Raw genomic sequence first — 15,906 nt, forward strand, 5'->3', positions numbered from 1 at the left:
TGAAAATAGGATTAAAGCAATGGATTTTATTAACACACACACACACACACACACACACACACACACAAACTGAATTGACATTTCTTGCAACCTAAGTTATTGCAAACCTGCAACAGATTTGCAGATGGCCACATATCAGTCATGGGCTTTTACCACCACAACAATGACTTCAGCTAACAATGAATCAATTCAGAATGTCATAGATTTGAAGCAGAATTGTGAGGAAAATCTCAGTATGCACATCAAAGTGAATGGACGATGCACAGACATTTTCCCTACTTTTCATATTTGTTTACATTTGATGAATCAATTCAGAAGTCAAAGATTTAAAGCAGAATCATGGGAGAGTAGAAAGAACTTTATACTAATAGCATGAAAATATTTGTTGATTTTAGTTAAGACATCATGGGAAAATTGTTTACTACCTTTATTCTTTATTGGAAATGCTGTGGTATTTTTACATGTATGAGTTTCTGAATGTTCATCATTGACAGCTTTGTCTGAAATAACATGGTCACATATTTTCTAGTAGATCATTTTTATATTAATCAAGTTGACTTAGCCTACTTTAAAGATTTTTTTTCTTGCCAACATGTATTTTCTTTTTTTTATTAGTTGCTCAAAACATTACAATGATCTTGACATATCATACATTTGATTCAAATGGGGTATGAATTCTTATTTTTCCACGTGTACAGATTGCAGGATCACATTGGTTATACAGCCACATTTATACATACTGCCATACTAGAGTCTTTTGTATTCTGCTGCCCTTCCTATCTCCCCTTCCCTCCCCTCCCCTCCCATCACCTCTCTCTACCTCATCTACTGTAACACATTTCTCTCTCTCTCTTTTTTTTCTTCCCCCTCACACCATCTTATATGTAATTTTGTATAACAATTAGGGTCTCCTTCCATCTTCTGTGCAATTCCCCTTCTCTCTCTCATTCCCTCCCACCTCTCGTCCCTGTTTAATGGTAATCTTATAAGTCATCATTTCAGTAAGTATTTTGTTTATATTAGTAGTTCTTGGCTATCTGAGTTCATGCTGAATTAAAGACTTTCATTCTTACTTGAGGAAAAGAAATACTGTATCAGACCTATCGGTCCTAATCCTGGGCTAGTCTTATGTATAATATGTGCAATTTCTTGTTGGCAGGATTATTTTTAATATGCTCCTTTTCAGTGGTCATTTGTGAAAGTCAGGGAAATATTCTATCTTTTCCGTTTCAGGGCAAGCAAAGCTACACTTAAGCATCTGAGGGAGAGTAAAATTGTGGGCATCAAGAATAAGAGATAACTGAGTACAAGCAGATAGACCAACAAAGAGCATAACCTGAATGAAAGGAATATGCTTCAAAATTTATAAGAAGTTTGTTGGGGAACAGTGAACCTAATGAATTCAGAATAGAGATGTCTTACATCTCCTGGGCTAGCAATAAGGAGGTGGCCCTAAAGGGATCATTAATATCAGCACTTGTTTCTGGAAATCTTCATACTTACAAGCCAAAGAAAAATGAAAACTCAGGTTTTGAACTTAGGTGTCAACAAAAAAGACCAAATGCCTATAGAAAAAGTTCCACCTTGTGTCTTCTGATGCTCCATATGTACAAATCGAACTATGTTCATTCACAGTTATGATTCTATATCTTCATTTATAATGGAAAGTAAAGACCATTAACAGGAGATTGTGAGAATTTAGGGATGACTTCTGGTAGAAAGTTCTCTCCTGTTGACCTGACAAATCCTTACAAAACTTTTTTATATATAGCATTGTAACTGCTCCATAAATATTTCAGTATTAAAAAATATTCTTAAGGTCATTATTAATATGGACTGTTAAAATCACTGATTTTTCTTAATGTCACAAAATTCTATACTTTGTAATGATAAAACTTGTCATAAACAATAGCTTTTTCCAAAGACTGAACAATAATAGAAATGATATAGCTAAAATTTCAGGTCCTAATAAAAATCAAATCAGCTCATTAGATATCATTGAAACAAATGGTTTTTAAAGAAATACCACATTTTTTTCCTAGTTGATTTCTTCATAGAAAATTAAATTGCTGTTTATAAAACCTGCATGCAGTTGAATGGACTTTTAGAACCAATAGAGGAAAGTAATAACCAAGGGGTAGGGCTTCCTGTCTCATACATACAAAGTGTTTGCCAGTTTTGTTTTGATTTGCCTAGTTATTTTTCATGGCTGGGCTGGGCTGCCTGCACTAGTGTGGATTTTTAGATATCAGATTCTAAATTCTGGTTTGGAATTTGAGCCTCAGAATTTGTTTTCCAATGGTGAACTTTGGATAAATTACTCATCATTGTCTGCAGAATGAAAATTGTAAGAGCATCTAACATGTAGCAAAATTTTAAGGATAAAATAATGCAGGTAAGAGCTCAGCAAAATGTCTGGTAAATAGAGAACATAGTAAGTTTAAGATATTATTTAGTATTATTTGTTTCCCTCATATAGTTTTTAATTAAAGCCACATCTTTTTAAAATTGTATGAATTTTCCCCAAATTCCTCTCTCCTAAGTAACCCAGTGGAGATGGTTACTTTCCTGGAGAATGGATTGATTGATTATGTACATTGTATACAGGTAGGGAAAGTGTCTCTCCTTTACCAATCACACAACTGTAGGAAAATCCATTGTTTTCTTTCTCCATACACATAACTATTTTTGAAATTCATCATTGAAACTAAATTTAAATTCAGGAATCTTTTAAATGAGAGGGTTAATGGGGTGCATAATGTCATATGCCCAGTTGCATTCACTACGTTTTTAGGACTCTAGACATGAGAAAATGTCCATAAAATTGAAACATAGGAAAAAAGGCAATTTATTTAAGATTCCATAGATTTTGCACAACATTCATAACTTCTATTCCCACTCCAACATCCTTTGAAAGAGTAAATGTGGGTTCATAAATTAAATTCTCTGAACACAAGGTTTCACATTTTACAATGAAAGGTTATTAATTTATACTTCAAAATGTAAGTTTTGATATTCAATTCATATGATATTATGGAGTATACGTATCTAGATGTTAGTTAGGAGCATATACCTAAAAGAAATAGCAAATAAAGACCAGAAAAAGCATTTATATGCTGATGTTCATACCAACATTTTTTACATTAGCCTAAAGGTGGAAACCACTCAGATGTCCATCAACTAATAAATGAATAAACAAATCATAGCATATACCTACAATGGAATAATATTTTATGCCATATTCAAGTGACAATTTATAAAAACAAGTAATTTATTATATTCTCTAAATTATATAAAATGTATATTATATGTTTTATATTACAAAATATAAAGATAATAAATTTGTGTCATGCTATACTATTATATTGTACCATGTGTTTTCTTTATTTTTGTATGTATTTAAAATATCTCTAATGCAAAACATGGAGCAAACTATTGCCATTGTACTTATTCTAGCAACATTTTATGAAATGAAAAACAATGCATCCACTCTTTTCTTGGTTTTGGCATAAAACTTTTGAAGTAAATTATAAAATATGCTTCTTAAGAAAGTTATGCAACTCATTCAAATAAGCCTGTGTTGCCCTATTGATAATATTAGTGATGAGCTTTCATAATTATGTTACCTCTTTGATCACTGGCTCCAAAGACACGCTTCTGCAGCTTTTACCTTTGGTCCTAAAAGATGATGGCTGAGTCTGATGACAGTAAGTCCGGACTGCTACCATGCCAATACAGAGGTGACTGCTATAAATGCTTTGTCACACAGAAACCTAACTCCTGTAGTCTGCATGTACTCTCAAAAGCATTTTACAGTTTAAATTATATATTCATCCAGACTTGACTTCAAGAATAATCAGTCAATGTGCTTAATGGATCATCAAATTTGAGAGTTGCAATTGAGAATATAAATAAAAAATTTAATTGCTATGTTTGCTGACCAAATTGAACAAACCTATTTTTTTTAGTCAATAGTGCACAATACTAGAGAATCTAAAACATAGAATTTTTTTGCATATTTTGAAAGCATCAACACAACAGTGTTAATATGGCTCATGTTTGCAATTATTGTGGCCTTTATTTTCCATCTTGACAGTAACATTAATACCCAAAGAGATTTTTTTTTTCTCCCAGGTAAGGAAAGATTTGACTAGGCACTTAATAAACAATGAATACCAAAATGCTTACCTGAGATGTTCAAATGGTCCCCAAGGTCACTTGTTTCAAATTAAATTCACCGAGGAAGTGTGCCCCAGAGAATGGATACTTTTCACATGAGTCTTCCAATATATTGTATATTTTCAGAGGCCTCTCCTGGATGTTAACTTTAGGAAAGTTAATAAAAAAAATAGTAATCTAAGAGCAAAGAGCAAGTTTCTCTTTGACATGTCATTCTCAAATAGACATTGCTTCTGAGGAAGATGAGAATGAGCAGAATGGAAAAGCAGTCTTGGGAGACTTGATGGCAAAGGAAAAGAAGGAAATGAGAAAATGGGGGTTCTGAGGAAAGAAAGAAGAATACTAAAGTATAAAGACATTCTCATTCTTATTTCCTTATTTAAAATTTTTACTACATAAAAAATGAATAAATAAGAGAGGACACTTGTGAACTAGATGTTGTCTGGGACACCCAGAGCTCTCAACTCTTTTTTTTTCTTTTTAAATTATTATTATTTTTTATTTATATATGACAGCAGAATGTATCACAATTATTATTACATATAGAGAGCAGAATTTTTCATATCTCTGGTTGTATAGATAGTATATTCACACCAATTTGTGTCTTCATACATGTGCTTTGGATAATAATGATCATCACATTCCACCATCATTAATTACCCTATGGCCCCTCCCTTCCTCTCCAACCCCTCTGCCCTATCTAGAGTTTGTCTATTCCTCCCATGCTCTATCCATATAGAAATCATGCTTAAGGACCTCAAACTGAAGCCAAGACAAAAATGACTGTAACTCCAACAAAGCAGTAGTAATAAGAAACCAGAAAATGAAAATAAAACAATTCAACTTATGACCTCTTCCAAGGAACTAAAAAGCAAAGAAAACTTTTACAAAAATTTGTAAATTGCATTCTCCAAAGCAATTGTTTCTTGTAGAGATTCAGGTGCATATGATTTATTGGTATGTGCGGGAAAATAACACCTGTAATAAAACTGGAGTATACAAAAGGAGAGATTCATATGAATTTAGACACATTAAAGGCCAATATTATAGGAATTTTGCAATACAAATGGCCTCAGAGATATCTAGCTCACAGTAATTAGGCTGAACTTAATTCAACCAGTAATTAGAGGCAGGCAAAGATCAGCCATGATGTAGCATGCTTGTCAAATATGTATAACTTTAACCTCATAAGAAAGAAAGTATCAAATTTGAAACACATTCCACACACACACACACACACACAAAATGGGTGACACTTCTCAAATTGTTAGGCAAACTAAATCACTACTAAATGGCAATTCTAAAGTAAAATAAACTGTGCAAACATAGTGACTAAATTCAAACATCATCCTAGATTTAACCATGAATATTCCCATCACTGCTCCCTTTGAGGATCACCCTTGGATGACTATAATGAGCAAAGTTCTGCCTGAGGTCAGCCTTATGTATGCATAGCCATATAATCCACATTTTCACCTTTAAAAGAAAATGTGTTAACTCTCAGATAATTCCTCACAAGCATGCAGGTGGGAACGAGAAATGTGATGAAGCAAAGGGACCAACTGAGATGGGAATTAGAGCTTTGCAGTTATGGATTCCTGTTTTCCTATACTAGCCATTATAATGATGTAATAAAGAGATGTGTGACAAAAATACTGGAAAGAAGAATCAGCATTTAAGATGGTATCATTTTTCGGGGGGGTCAGAGAGTACCAGGGATTGGACTCAGGGGCACTTGGCCACTGAGCTACATCCTCAGCCCTATTTTGTATTTTATTTAGAGATAGGGTCTCACTGAGTTGCTTAGCACCTTGCTTTTTCTGAGGCTGGATTTGAACACGCACACCACCTGATTCAGCCTCCTGAGCTTCTGGGATTATAGGCTTGTGTCACCATGCTGGGCTAAAATGGTATTATTTTTTAATCTAGCAAATTCAAAAGAGTCAACTGGAAAGCTGTTCTATTTTGTAAGAGAGGTGAAAAAAGTGACTGAATTCGAGTTTAAATTTTCTTGAATACAAGTCACAGTAATGTAGAACGTAAAATGTGGAAAGGATATCTTAAGTTAGAGCAACCCAAATTACAAAGTATAAAGTCAATCAAAAAAGTGAAAGACTTATATGATGAAAACAAATAAAAAGAATTACTGAAGAATCTCAAAGCCCTATATAAATAGACAGAGAGACAGTTCATGTTTCCAAATAGAATGATTCAATGTGATTAAGATGTCAATTCTTTTCCAAATTAATTATATATTAAAGATATTATAGCCAAAAATCCTGGAAGATTTATGCAACCTTATGAAATTCTAATAATAATGTTAGAATGCATTGTTTTATTAAGAGTAGTGAGTGATGGGAGTTTAATCAAATTCTGTCTATATGGACTAAAATAAAAGGATATTGGCATAGTAGCAATCAAATCTGAAGAAGGTAGTATAGAAATGCATAAATATTAAACATTAGATACAGTGAACACGGGAGGATTTTTTTAGAAATGTGTTATAAATGTTTTTAGGACAAAAGAAAATTGATAATGACAGTATTAATGGTAAGAAAATAAACAACCTGATTTTAAGATGGGTAAAGAATCTGAATAATCATTTATCAAGACCAGCAGATTTATGGGAAAAGAGTCAAAGTCATTAATCACCACAAAAATGAAAATTGAAACCATAAGGAGAGACAACCTCACAGTTATAGACTGACTATTATCAAAACTATGAAAGGCAGGTGTTGCTGGGGATGTGAGTAAACGGAAAGCTTGCACTACACACTGTCTGTAAGACTTTATATTGTAAGGAAAAATAAACAGCGTGGAGTTTCCTCAAAAATTAAAAATTAAATCATCACAGATCCAGCAATACCACTCCTCGGTCTGTACCTACAGTGCATGAAATCAGTACCTCTAAGAGACATCTGCATATTTATTTTCACTGCAGCATTATTGACAATAGAAAAAAAATATGCAATCAAGCCAAGTGTCCATCAGTGGATAAATGTGTGGATAAAGAAAAGGTGGTAAATGCACAAGGGAATAATAGTCAGTCGTAAAACAAGGACATTCTTTCATACCGGGTCACATAGATGAGCCTGCAGGACATTATATTAAGTTAAATAAGTCAGGTGTACAAATACAAACACTGTGAATTTGTGTTTATATGTAGAATCTAAAAGCCTGAACTCAGAAATAGCAGAATAGTGGTTACCAGAGCCTAGACTAAGGGAGATGGGTAGATGCTGGTCAAGGGATAGATATTTTCAATCACACAAGAGAAATATAAACTCAAGAGACCTATTATACAACATGGTGACCATAGTTAATAATAGAAAAAAAATCTGTTACTGAAAACAGCTGAAAGAGTAGACTGTAAGTGTTCTCACCACAAAAATGCTAGTTATATGAGAAAATGCATATGTAAATTAGCTTAAATTCTGAAGAGCCATTCCACAAAGTGTACATAGTTCAAAACAATGTACTTTATATCATAAATATATACAATTTTATTTGTCAATTTGAAACTGAATAAAATATATTAAAATAAAAACAAAAATAAGATTAAAAAGTTCCCATTTATCAAATTAAATAATACTATAAAAATATAATACAAAAAGGAGAATTTACAATATAGATAATCAATACAGACTTTGTACACAGGATTCCTAAAGGGCTTCATCAATTTAAAAATAATGTAAAAACAATGTGGAAATTTAACAAAAAACATAGATACATATTTCATGAAAGATTATTAAAAAAATGCATGTTTTCCAAATGTGAATATGTTCAGCTTCAGTAACAATATGGATTACAAACTAAAATCACAATGAGCTCAAAGTCTTGAACCCAACAATTCACATGGACAGGCACTATTGGTGAGGACGGTCATACACTGAGGTAGGAGTTCAACTTAAAATGCAACATTTGGAAAAAAACACAATTACCTGTGAAACAAAATGTATGAACAGCCTTTGGAACATTAAAGAATTTCTTTCAATTAGAAAACTCTTACACAGCATACATGATGATCCAAATTGCAATCAAAGCAATTCTATCTTCTTTGTGATGTTCCAAAATAATTGCAGACTGAGGAAAACTGGACTTTTGCACAAAATTGCAAACAAAATTTCACTTGTACTATAAAATATTAATTTAAGCTTATAAATTTTTAAGTTGAATACAAGTTTTAGGGGACAGGGACTTATGCAAAGCATTGTTTCTTTAATAATATCTTTAGCATTATGAAGACAAAATAAGAAGCTTTACCTATTCTTTGAAGAGTGGTAAAACTGCACATGATCATGAGGTCAGAGAATGACAAAAATGTTTACAACCTGAGTTAGATGTTTTTATAAAACAAAGTACCTGACTTGTAATGAAGAATTCAAATCTGTTTTCATCACTGACATCACCACTGACAAAATCATTCTCTGCTAATATCTTAAACAAAAAAAATTTCCATCCAAATATCATAAACTAAAATTTCATAGACATTGACCACAAAATAAAATTAATCTTTAAACAAAACATATATGCAGGTACAGAAATGTGCCATATTGATAGAATGATGAGTATTAAAATTTAAGAATTATTCTTTTGGCTCCAGAAATTTATCAACTAGCTGAATTGCTTTCTCATTAATTAGGATGATATCAAATTTTCAAAAGTAGTTTCTTTTCTTTTTAAAAAATATTTTACTATAAATTGAAAAAATGAAGTTTTAAGGTGAGCTTCTTATTTTTACTTATAGTAGAACCAACACCCACACCTTTTATTTATCATCCCTAATTCTCTTCAAAGTTGATCCTATACTCAAAGATAATTTATTCTACACTTTGATAATTATAAATAAAAAAAAAGCATTCTTGGAGAATATGTTGAGTTGACCACATCAACTTTTGTTAGAATTCATCACCTATGTCTTGTTTCAGAATGAGTATCTAAAGGATTCAGTGTGGGGGATCCATTCTTATTTTACCTGTGGTTAACCTCTTACACCAGAGTTTTTTCATAGCATTTTTCATCTCTGCATTTCTCAAGGTATATATTAGAGGATTCAACATGGGAGTGATAACTGTAAACACCACACTTATGGGTTTATCAATAGGAAAGGTGGAAACAGGTCTAACATAAATGAAAATACAGGGAACAAAAAAGAGGATGACCACTGTGATGTGGGAGATGCAGGTGGACAGGGCTTTGCGCCTCCCTTCCAGGCTGTAGGTTTTAAGGGAGTTTAGGATGAACCCATAGGAGATCAGGAGAAGGATAAAAATGACCATACAGATTGCTCCACCATTGGCAACCACGGTGAGACCTATAAAGTAGGTGTCAGTGCATGCAAGTTCTAATAATGGGTACATGTCACAGATGAAGTGATCAATGACATTGGGACCACAGAAGGGGAGACGGGAAACAAAGACAAGCTGAACCACAGAATGTACAAAACCTCCCACCCAGGCCACCACCAACAGGAGGATGCAAACCTTTCGATTCATGATGCTCAAGTAGTGCAGTGGCTTACAGATGGCCACATAGCGATCATAGGCCATCACCACCAGAAGGAAGACCTCAGCACCCCCAAATAGATGTTCTATGAAGAGCTGGCCCATGCATGCTGGGAAGGAAATTGTCTTTTTATCATAGAGTAAGTCTACAATCATCTTGGGTGAGACAGCAGTGGAGTAGACAGCATCCATGAGTGACAGATAGGCAAGGAAGATATACATTGGAGAGTCCAAAGAGGGGCTGGCAATGACAGTCACCACAATGAGCAGATTGCCCACCATTGTCACAATGTAGATGAGTAAAAACATGGTGAATAATGCATTTTGTCCATCAGGATCCTGGGTGAGGCCCAGGAGGACAAATTCTGTGACGTTATTACTCTGTCCCATTTACTCTTCTACTCTTAAGCTTGCTTCAGAGATGAGAGTTCAGGAGAATAGACACGGCGATGAAATCGTGAACAGGTTGATAAATCCGCCATGTCATGGAGCATATCTTCATCTATCTTCTATAGTGGTGAAAATACAATAAACATTTAGTTAGCATCTGTTGAGGTTCTCTTCCAAGGAACCCAGTAGACTTTCTGTAGACAATTCTATTCCTCCTAATAATTTTTCTTGAGGCCTAAAGTTTAGTGGTTCTTTCTCTAAACCTTTGTTGATATTCCATAGAGGAGAGTAGTCAAAAGCCCAACAGTCATTCACATATTTAAAAATGCATATTGAAAATATGTTCCTTCTTGGCACAGAGGTCAACAATCATAAATAGGGAAAGGTTTCTTGCTTTCAAATACCTATTCACTATTAGTAACAATAAATTCTAAAACTATGAAGTGATGTAAAGTCAGTCCTTTGAGTTGGTAGTATCTGAGGGGGGTCACTTTACAATATTATCATAGCAATATTTACATAGCGTCAGAATTAACACTTCTTCTGAAATATCTGACTCAATACAATTGCATTTGTGATTAATTAGATGATCAGTCTTTCATGTCTCAAAGGATGTTTAGTCTTCGGAAATCTCTCATTAAGTTTCAAAATACTGGACTTTAAAGTGTATCAAATAGCTACATGAGTAATTAACTCATTGCTTATTATGGCATTTATTTCATCTACTCTGTCATCCATTTCAGAAGCTATAATTCTGCCAATTTCATCTTTGCATATATCAAAATTCTTAATGCATACCCATTCATCATCCTGAATTTCACCATTTTTAAAACTGAACTGATCAAATGACTATTATCAATTACTACATGAGGTGCTAGTATTTTATTTTCAGAAATCTTAGAGTAACATAGGCAGTAAAGGAAGAGGAAATAGTAACTGAAAATAGAGGAAGTGAATAGTGGGGCAAGGTCGTATATGCAAAGATTTTTAGGGACTGATAATGCTCAAAAATAGAATTTAGTATACATAAGCTGAGAAGCAGCATACTCAAGGGGAAAGTCTATACTTAATGGGAGAGGGCATGAGTTTCAGTTATGTTCTAAATGCAATTATAAATATGTCTCAACTTACACATTGTAAAATATAGAAATTGACCCAGATGATCCCAGAATCCTTTCCAGTCCAACTACTTCCAACATTATCAGTACAGCACAAATTTGTTATTTTCTGCTGACATTTGTTTTTTGTATCGTATCATTAAATAGCAATTTCCAAGCTTATGACTGTTGTTTGAAAGATATCAGCCAATTGGTCAAGATCATTGTACTGTCATGTGTAATTAATAAAAAAAAAAGAAAGAAAGATGCCAGCCAGTAGTTATGGGGTATGATAACTATAGTGATCAAATAATAACTCTTGAGTTTCTCACTGTGTACAAGATAGGACCCAAGACTTGCTTGGTGAGAAAACAAAGCACCATGAAGAATAACACTAACTTTGGAGATGCATTGGTTGCACTATAATTCCTGTTTTATTCGATTATGTCTATGTGACCCTGGGCAGATGAATAAACCTCCCTGTGTCTCCACTGCATCAGTTTTATCATGGGGTTATGGGGTTTCCCTTAGCAACTACCTCTTTATTATATGTTGAGTCCTTAGAGTGCTGTTGGACATGTGGTTAAAATCTAAATAAAGACACCATTATTAACTTTTTGAATGTTTCACTGTGAACATTGGATCAGAATAAATCATCAGGATCTCAGTCAACTTGATAGGTATAATCTAAGATATAAAGAATTATATTTCTATGATCCATGAACACCTTTTTGGACATGGGATAAATGATATATGTTAAGAAATATCATATATATATGTGTGTGTGTGTGTGTGTATACATATGTATGTATATATATGCAAAAGTGATATTTACCTATGAATAAACATATTTAAACTAGAAGCAAACAAGAGAATTCTGTTCACATGGACTTGGTACTGGAAAAGTGGAAAAGGACATGTGCAGAAAGAGTTTTCTTTAGAAGCCAGCTCTGATGAGCATCCTACACATCTTGGTCACATTATTGCTTTCATCTGATCCAGGAGTTGTCATTCATGTGCCTATCTATTAAGTACTGCAGCTAAAAAGGCAAAGGCTGGGACTTAATCTCATAAAATATCTGATACTAGAGATTTCTTATTATTAGAGGCAAATCTCTAATAAGGCAGACTTGTTGAAAAACTTAAGGTTACAGAGTAGTCCATGACCAAAACTCTTGTTTTCACATCTTACTTTCTGTGATTTTATTCTCCTTAATCATCAATGCTGGATTTCACTAGAATAAATATTCTACTGGAAATTATTTACATAGGGTACATAAAATATGCTTTGTAGTTTAAGTTTCAAAGATTTGATACTATTAAAGCTATAAGATAGCATTATTAGGTTTCCAACTTAATACTAAGTTAATATTTTTCTAGAAAAAAATGTGACATAAAGTCCTTACAAACACATTTTTTTAAAAACAAAAAACCATAATAGGAAAATAATATATCTAGTTCATTGAAACAGTTTTACAAATTTTTTTTAAATCTCTCTAGGTTACAGTAGATTAGGTATTTCCCTGAGAATAGGTTTCTCTACGTATATATCTATGTATATGTACCAACAGGTTTGCCAAGAAAAATTTAAGATTCACATATAAAAGATCATATAATCTTCTAGAACATAATTGAAACGTGTTCCTTTACATTATGACATACTTGTAATTTTAAATTTTAAATTCAAATGTATCTAAAAGCAATTATACTACTGTTAACATATTATGCAGAATAAAATATTCCATAAACAAAGGTAATAAATCCATTGGTTCATTTATTAGACAATTAACAGGCATTATTTTTTGGCAAAAGGAAAAATAATGGACCTAGAAAAAGCAATACTAAAAATATATACTTTGTATGTTCTAATTAATTTCTGTGTTTGGCTAGCTGCATTCATTCAAATCAGATACCTTAAACAAGAATATATAATATTTAAGACATTAGCTGTATTTTAGTATATCACGGGAACTTTCATTGTCAATTGTTTTATGAACTCACCTTTTGGGACTTGTCCTTGGTCCAGAAAAATGAATGCTGTTTTCACTGAGAGTGATTGTAGATATCAAGTGTGATCACGAAACCTATACTAACATATGACTGATGAGTGAATCTAGAAATATTTACAAGTGGTTATAGATTTCCAAGTGGTTATATCTCTATGTTGACTTCTCATTATCTCAGACTTAGAAGTATAAAAATGTCGAAAGTATTTGCCTAAGGTATAAGGACATTCAAAAGTCACTTACTAAAGAGGTCAGGGATGGGCAATAGGGAGGGGGACATTATCTAAGTATGTTATATTTATGTACAAATAAGTCATAAATTAACTCAATATTCCACATAGTTAACGTGAACCAATAAATAATAAATGCATGGGTCTCTTCAAAAACATTTACTGAATAAAGGGAGATGAGTTTTCTTACTTGCTGGTAAAATTTCTCTGTGGAAAAACAAAGCTTCAATGTTTGCACGAAAATTGAGCTGGTTAGTATAAATTAACTTGGCCAAGCCCATTCCTTAGAAGAACAAATAAGAGAATGAAACATTTAACAATACTAAAATTAGTTATGTGATTTTTCTCTTATCAGTCAATTATGGTGAAGCAAACAAAATGGACTTGACTTTGAGGATTCAGGGTCATTCATGTGCCTACGTATTAGATACTGCAGCTAACAAGACAAAGGCGGGGACTTAATCTCATGAAATAGCTGATAATGGAGATTTCTTACAGTTAGAAGCAAATCTCTTCAATCTTGCAGTCACTCAAACAGTAGCTGTCAAAGTCCCCTTTCTTTCTAATTAAAAACATGTCTCTGTATTTCTATAATCTTATCCAAGGGGAAAGAGTTTGCCCACCAACTTCTGAAGGCAGCAATGAAGAGAACAAAAACAATTTGTCACCCGAAGACCCAGACAGCAGCTGAAGACAAACTTGGGTAGAACCTGAGTTTCAGAAATCAATCTTTCCACTTAGGTTTGCAAACACAGTCTATGAATGTTTACATAGTTGCTGCTTTACATAGATTAGTTCATTAGCATATTTGGAACAAATTCAAAAGAGATAATCTCTCCTGAACAGGTTTCTTCCCTTGAACAATCCCTAGAGGAAGAAGACTTGGGTCTTGCCAAGAAAGAGTAGCTGACTGTCAGTGCTGTGAAAAACACGTCATGTGAAAAGAAAAATTCCAGAGTGTGATGATTAATAAACTATGATTTCCAGATTATGAAACAATTAGGTAGATCAAGTGACATTTAATCAGGCTTAAGGAGGAAACAGTCCCAGTTCCCTCACCCAGTCACACCTCAGCAAAGGAAAGCCTCACTGAGTTTCTGCCCCAGAAACGCTGAGGATCAGAGGCAGGGAGCTTGGAACTGGAGGGTCTATTGAGGTCAATAAGTTCTAATTTTTGAAAATAAAGGCCATCATTTCTCTGCACTTTAGATTGGAATGAAGGCTTTTGATCAATTCTAAATCTGTGTACAGGCGATACAGAGAGTTTTGACTGCTCTGCATTCACCTGATGACTTCCACCATGAAGTCTCTGATGGCAAAAAAAGCAAGGCAAAAAAAGTTAAATCTTTCTTCCTTCTTCTTAGGATTTATTAACATATCATATCCCTGAGGTAATTGCTGTCTCATTGATGGGTCATCTGATTTATCTAAAAGAACCTTCAACCACACATCAATACCCATATTTTTCAAAAATGTTACTTGTCCTATTGGACCCAAAGATGCTACTATTTCTTATGCCATTCTGCATAAATAATGGAAATCCACATCAGCTGTAAGGTTTGCTGTTCCAGGGACAGTTAAGGCATCTAGAAGCTTGTGGCCACAAAATCCTCTGTAGGTGTGTCTTCATTCCATCATGACCATAATCAGCAGTCAGTATAGCACCTCCAGCTAATGCAATGCATTGAAAAAGTTTCTGAATAATAACCTCAGCTTCAGGGCATACTTCAACACGATCCCTTGTTTCATCATGATGACTTCTGCAGGGGTGATACAAGGAGCCAAAACAAAACTCAATTTATCAGAAACCTGTGGATCAGTATCAATGAACACTTCTCTCCATCCTTGTGGTGTTTTCCAAAATTTATGGACAGAAAGAACATCAAAAAATTCATGTTCCAGAGAAAAGCTGTATCCTTTCAAACATCCTGTAGGTCTTGGCCCCAGGAAATTGGAATCCCAGACTTAGAAACACCCTTCATGTGTTCTAGGGGTTCAGCATTTCGCTCTAAGGGGATCTTCTCTTTAGTCAGTGTTAGTGCATGAGTCTCACTTAATTTTTGGCTCACCTCTACCAAGTGTATTGAAATGTCACAGTTTTTCAGCACAGATCTAAACTGAACACCCTCAAATATCTCCTGTGAGGGGACCCCGACTTGGGCCCCAGTTCCACCAGCTAGAAAGGTGCACTTTTTCCAGCAGTTATTCATTCACTAGTGAACCATATTCCTATTAGCTCCCCAAAGATCTGACTTCTTTCAGGTGAAGTAATGAAATCTCCTTTTTCTCCTAGCAGTCATGGTGTGCCTAATGTCCCTTGGCTGGGTTGGTCAACACTTCCTTCATCTACTTGGCCACCGTGATGGGACCAGTAGATTTTATTTGTACATAAGATGCTGCAACATCGGGTCACCTGGTTGTTTTCTGCCAGTTCATTCCCGGAGCTGAAGTATCTCCCTCTCCAAAGGTAAGGAATGATTGTCCACAACCTCACAGCCAT

At 34.0% G+C, this 15,906-nt stretch overlaps 1 protein-coding gene and 1 pseudogene across 1 annotated transcript; both read right to left on the reverse strand.

Moving 5' to 3' along the window:
• Positions 1-9,125: 9,125 nt before the first annotated feature.
• On the reverse strand, positions 9,126-10,073 carry LOC101977108 (olfactory receptor 4A16). Its single transcript, XM_005330065.2, has one exon. It carries the CDS (start codon positions 10,071-10,073, stop codon positions 9,126-9,128), a length of 948 nt encoding a protein of 315 aa, XP_005330122.2.
• Positions 10,074-10,087: 14 nt separating this feature from the next.
• LOC101977385 (protein arginine methyltransferase NDUFAF7, mitochondrial-like) lies at positions 10,088-15,906 on the reverse strand (annotated as a pseudogene).

Source organism: Ictidomys tridecemlineatus, chromosome 4 (assembly GCF_052094955.1).
Source record: "Ictidomys tridecemlineatus isolate mIctTri1 chromosome 4, mIctTri1.hap1, whole genome shotgun sequence".
Lineage (NCBI taxonomy): Eukaryota > Metazoa > Chordata > Mammalia > Rodentia > Sciuridae > Ictidomys > Ictidomys tridecemlineatus.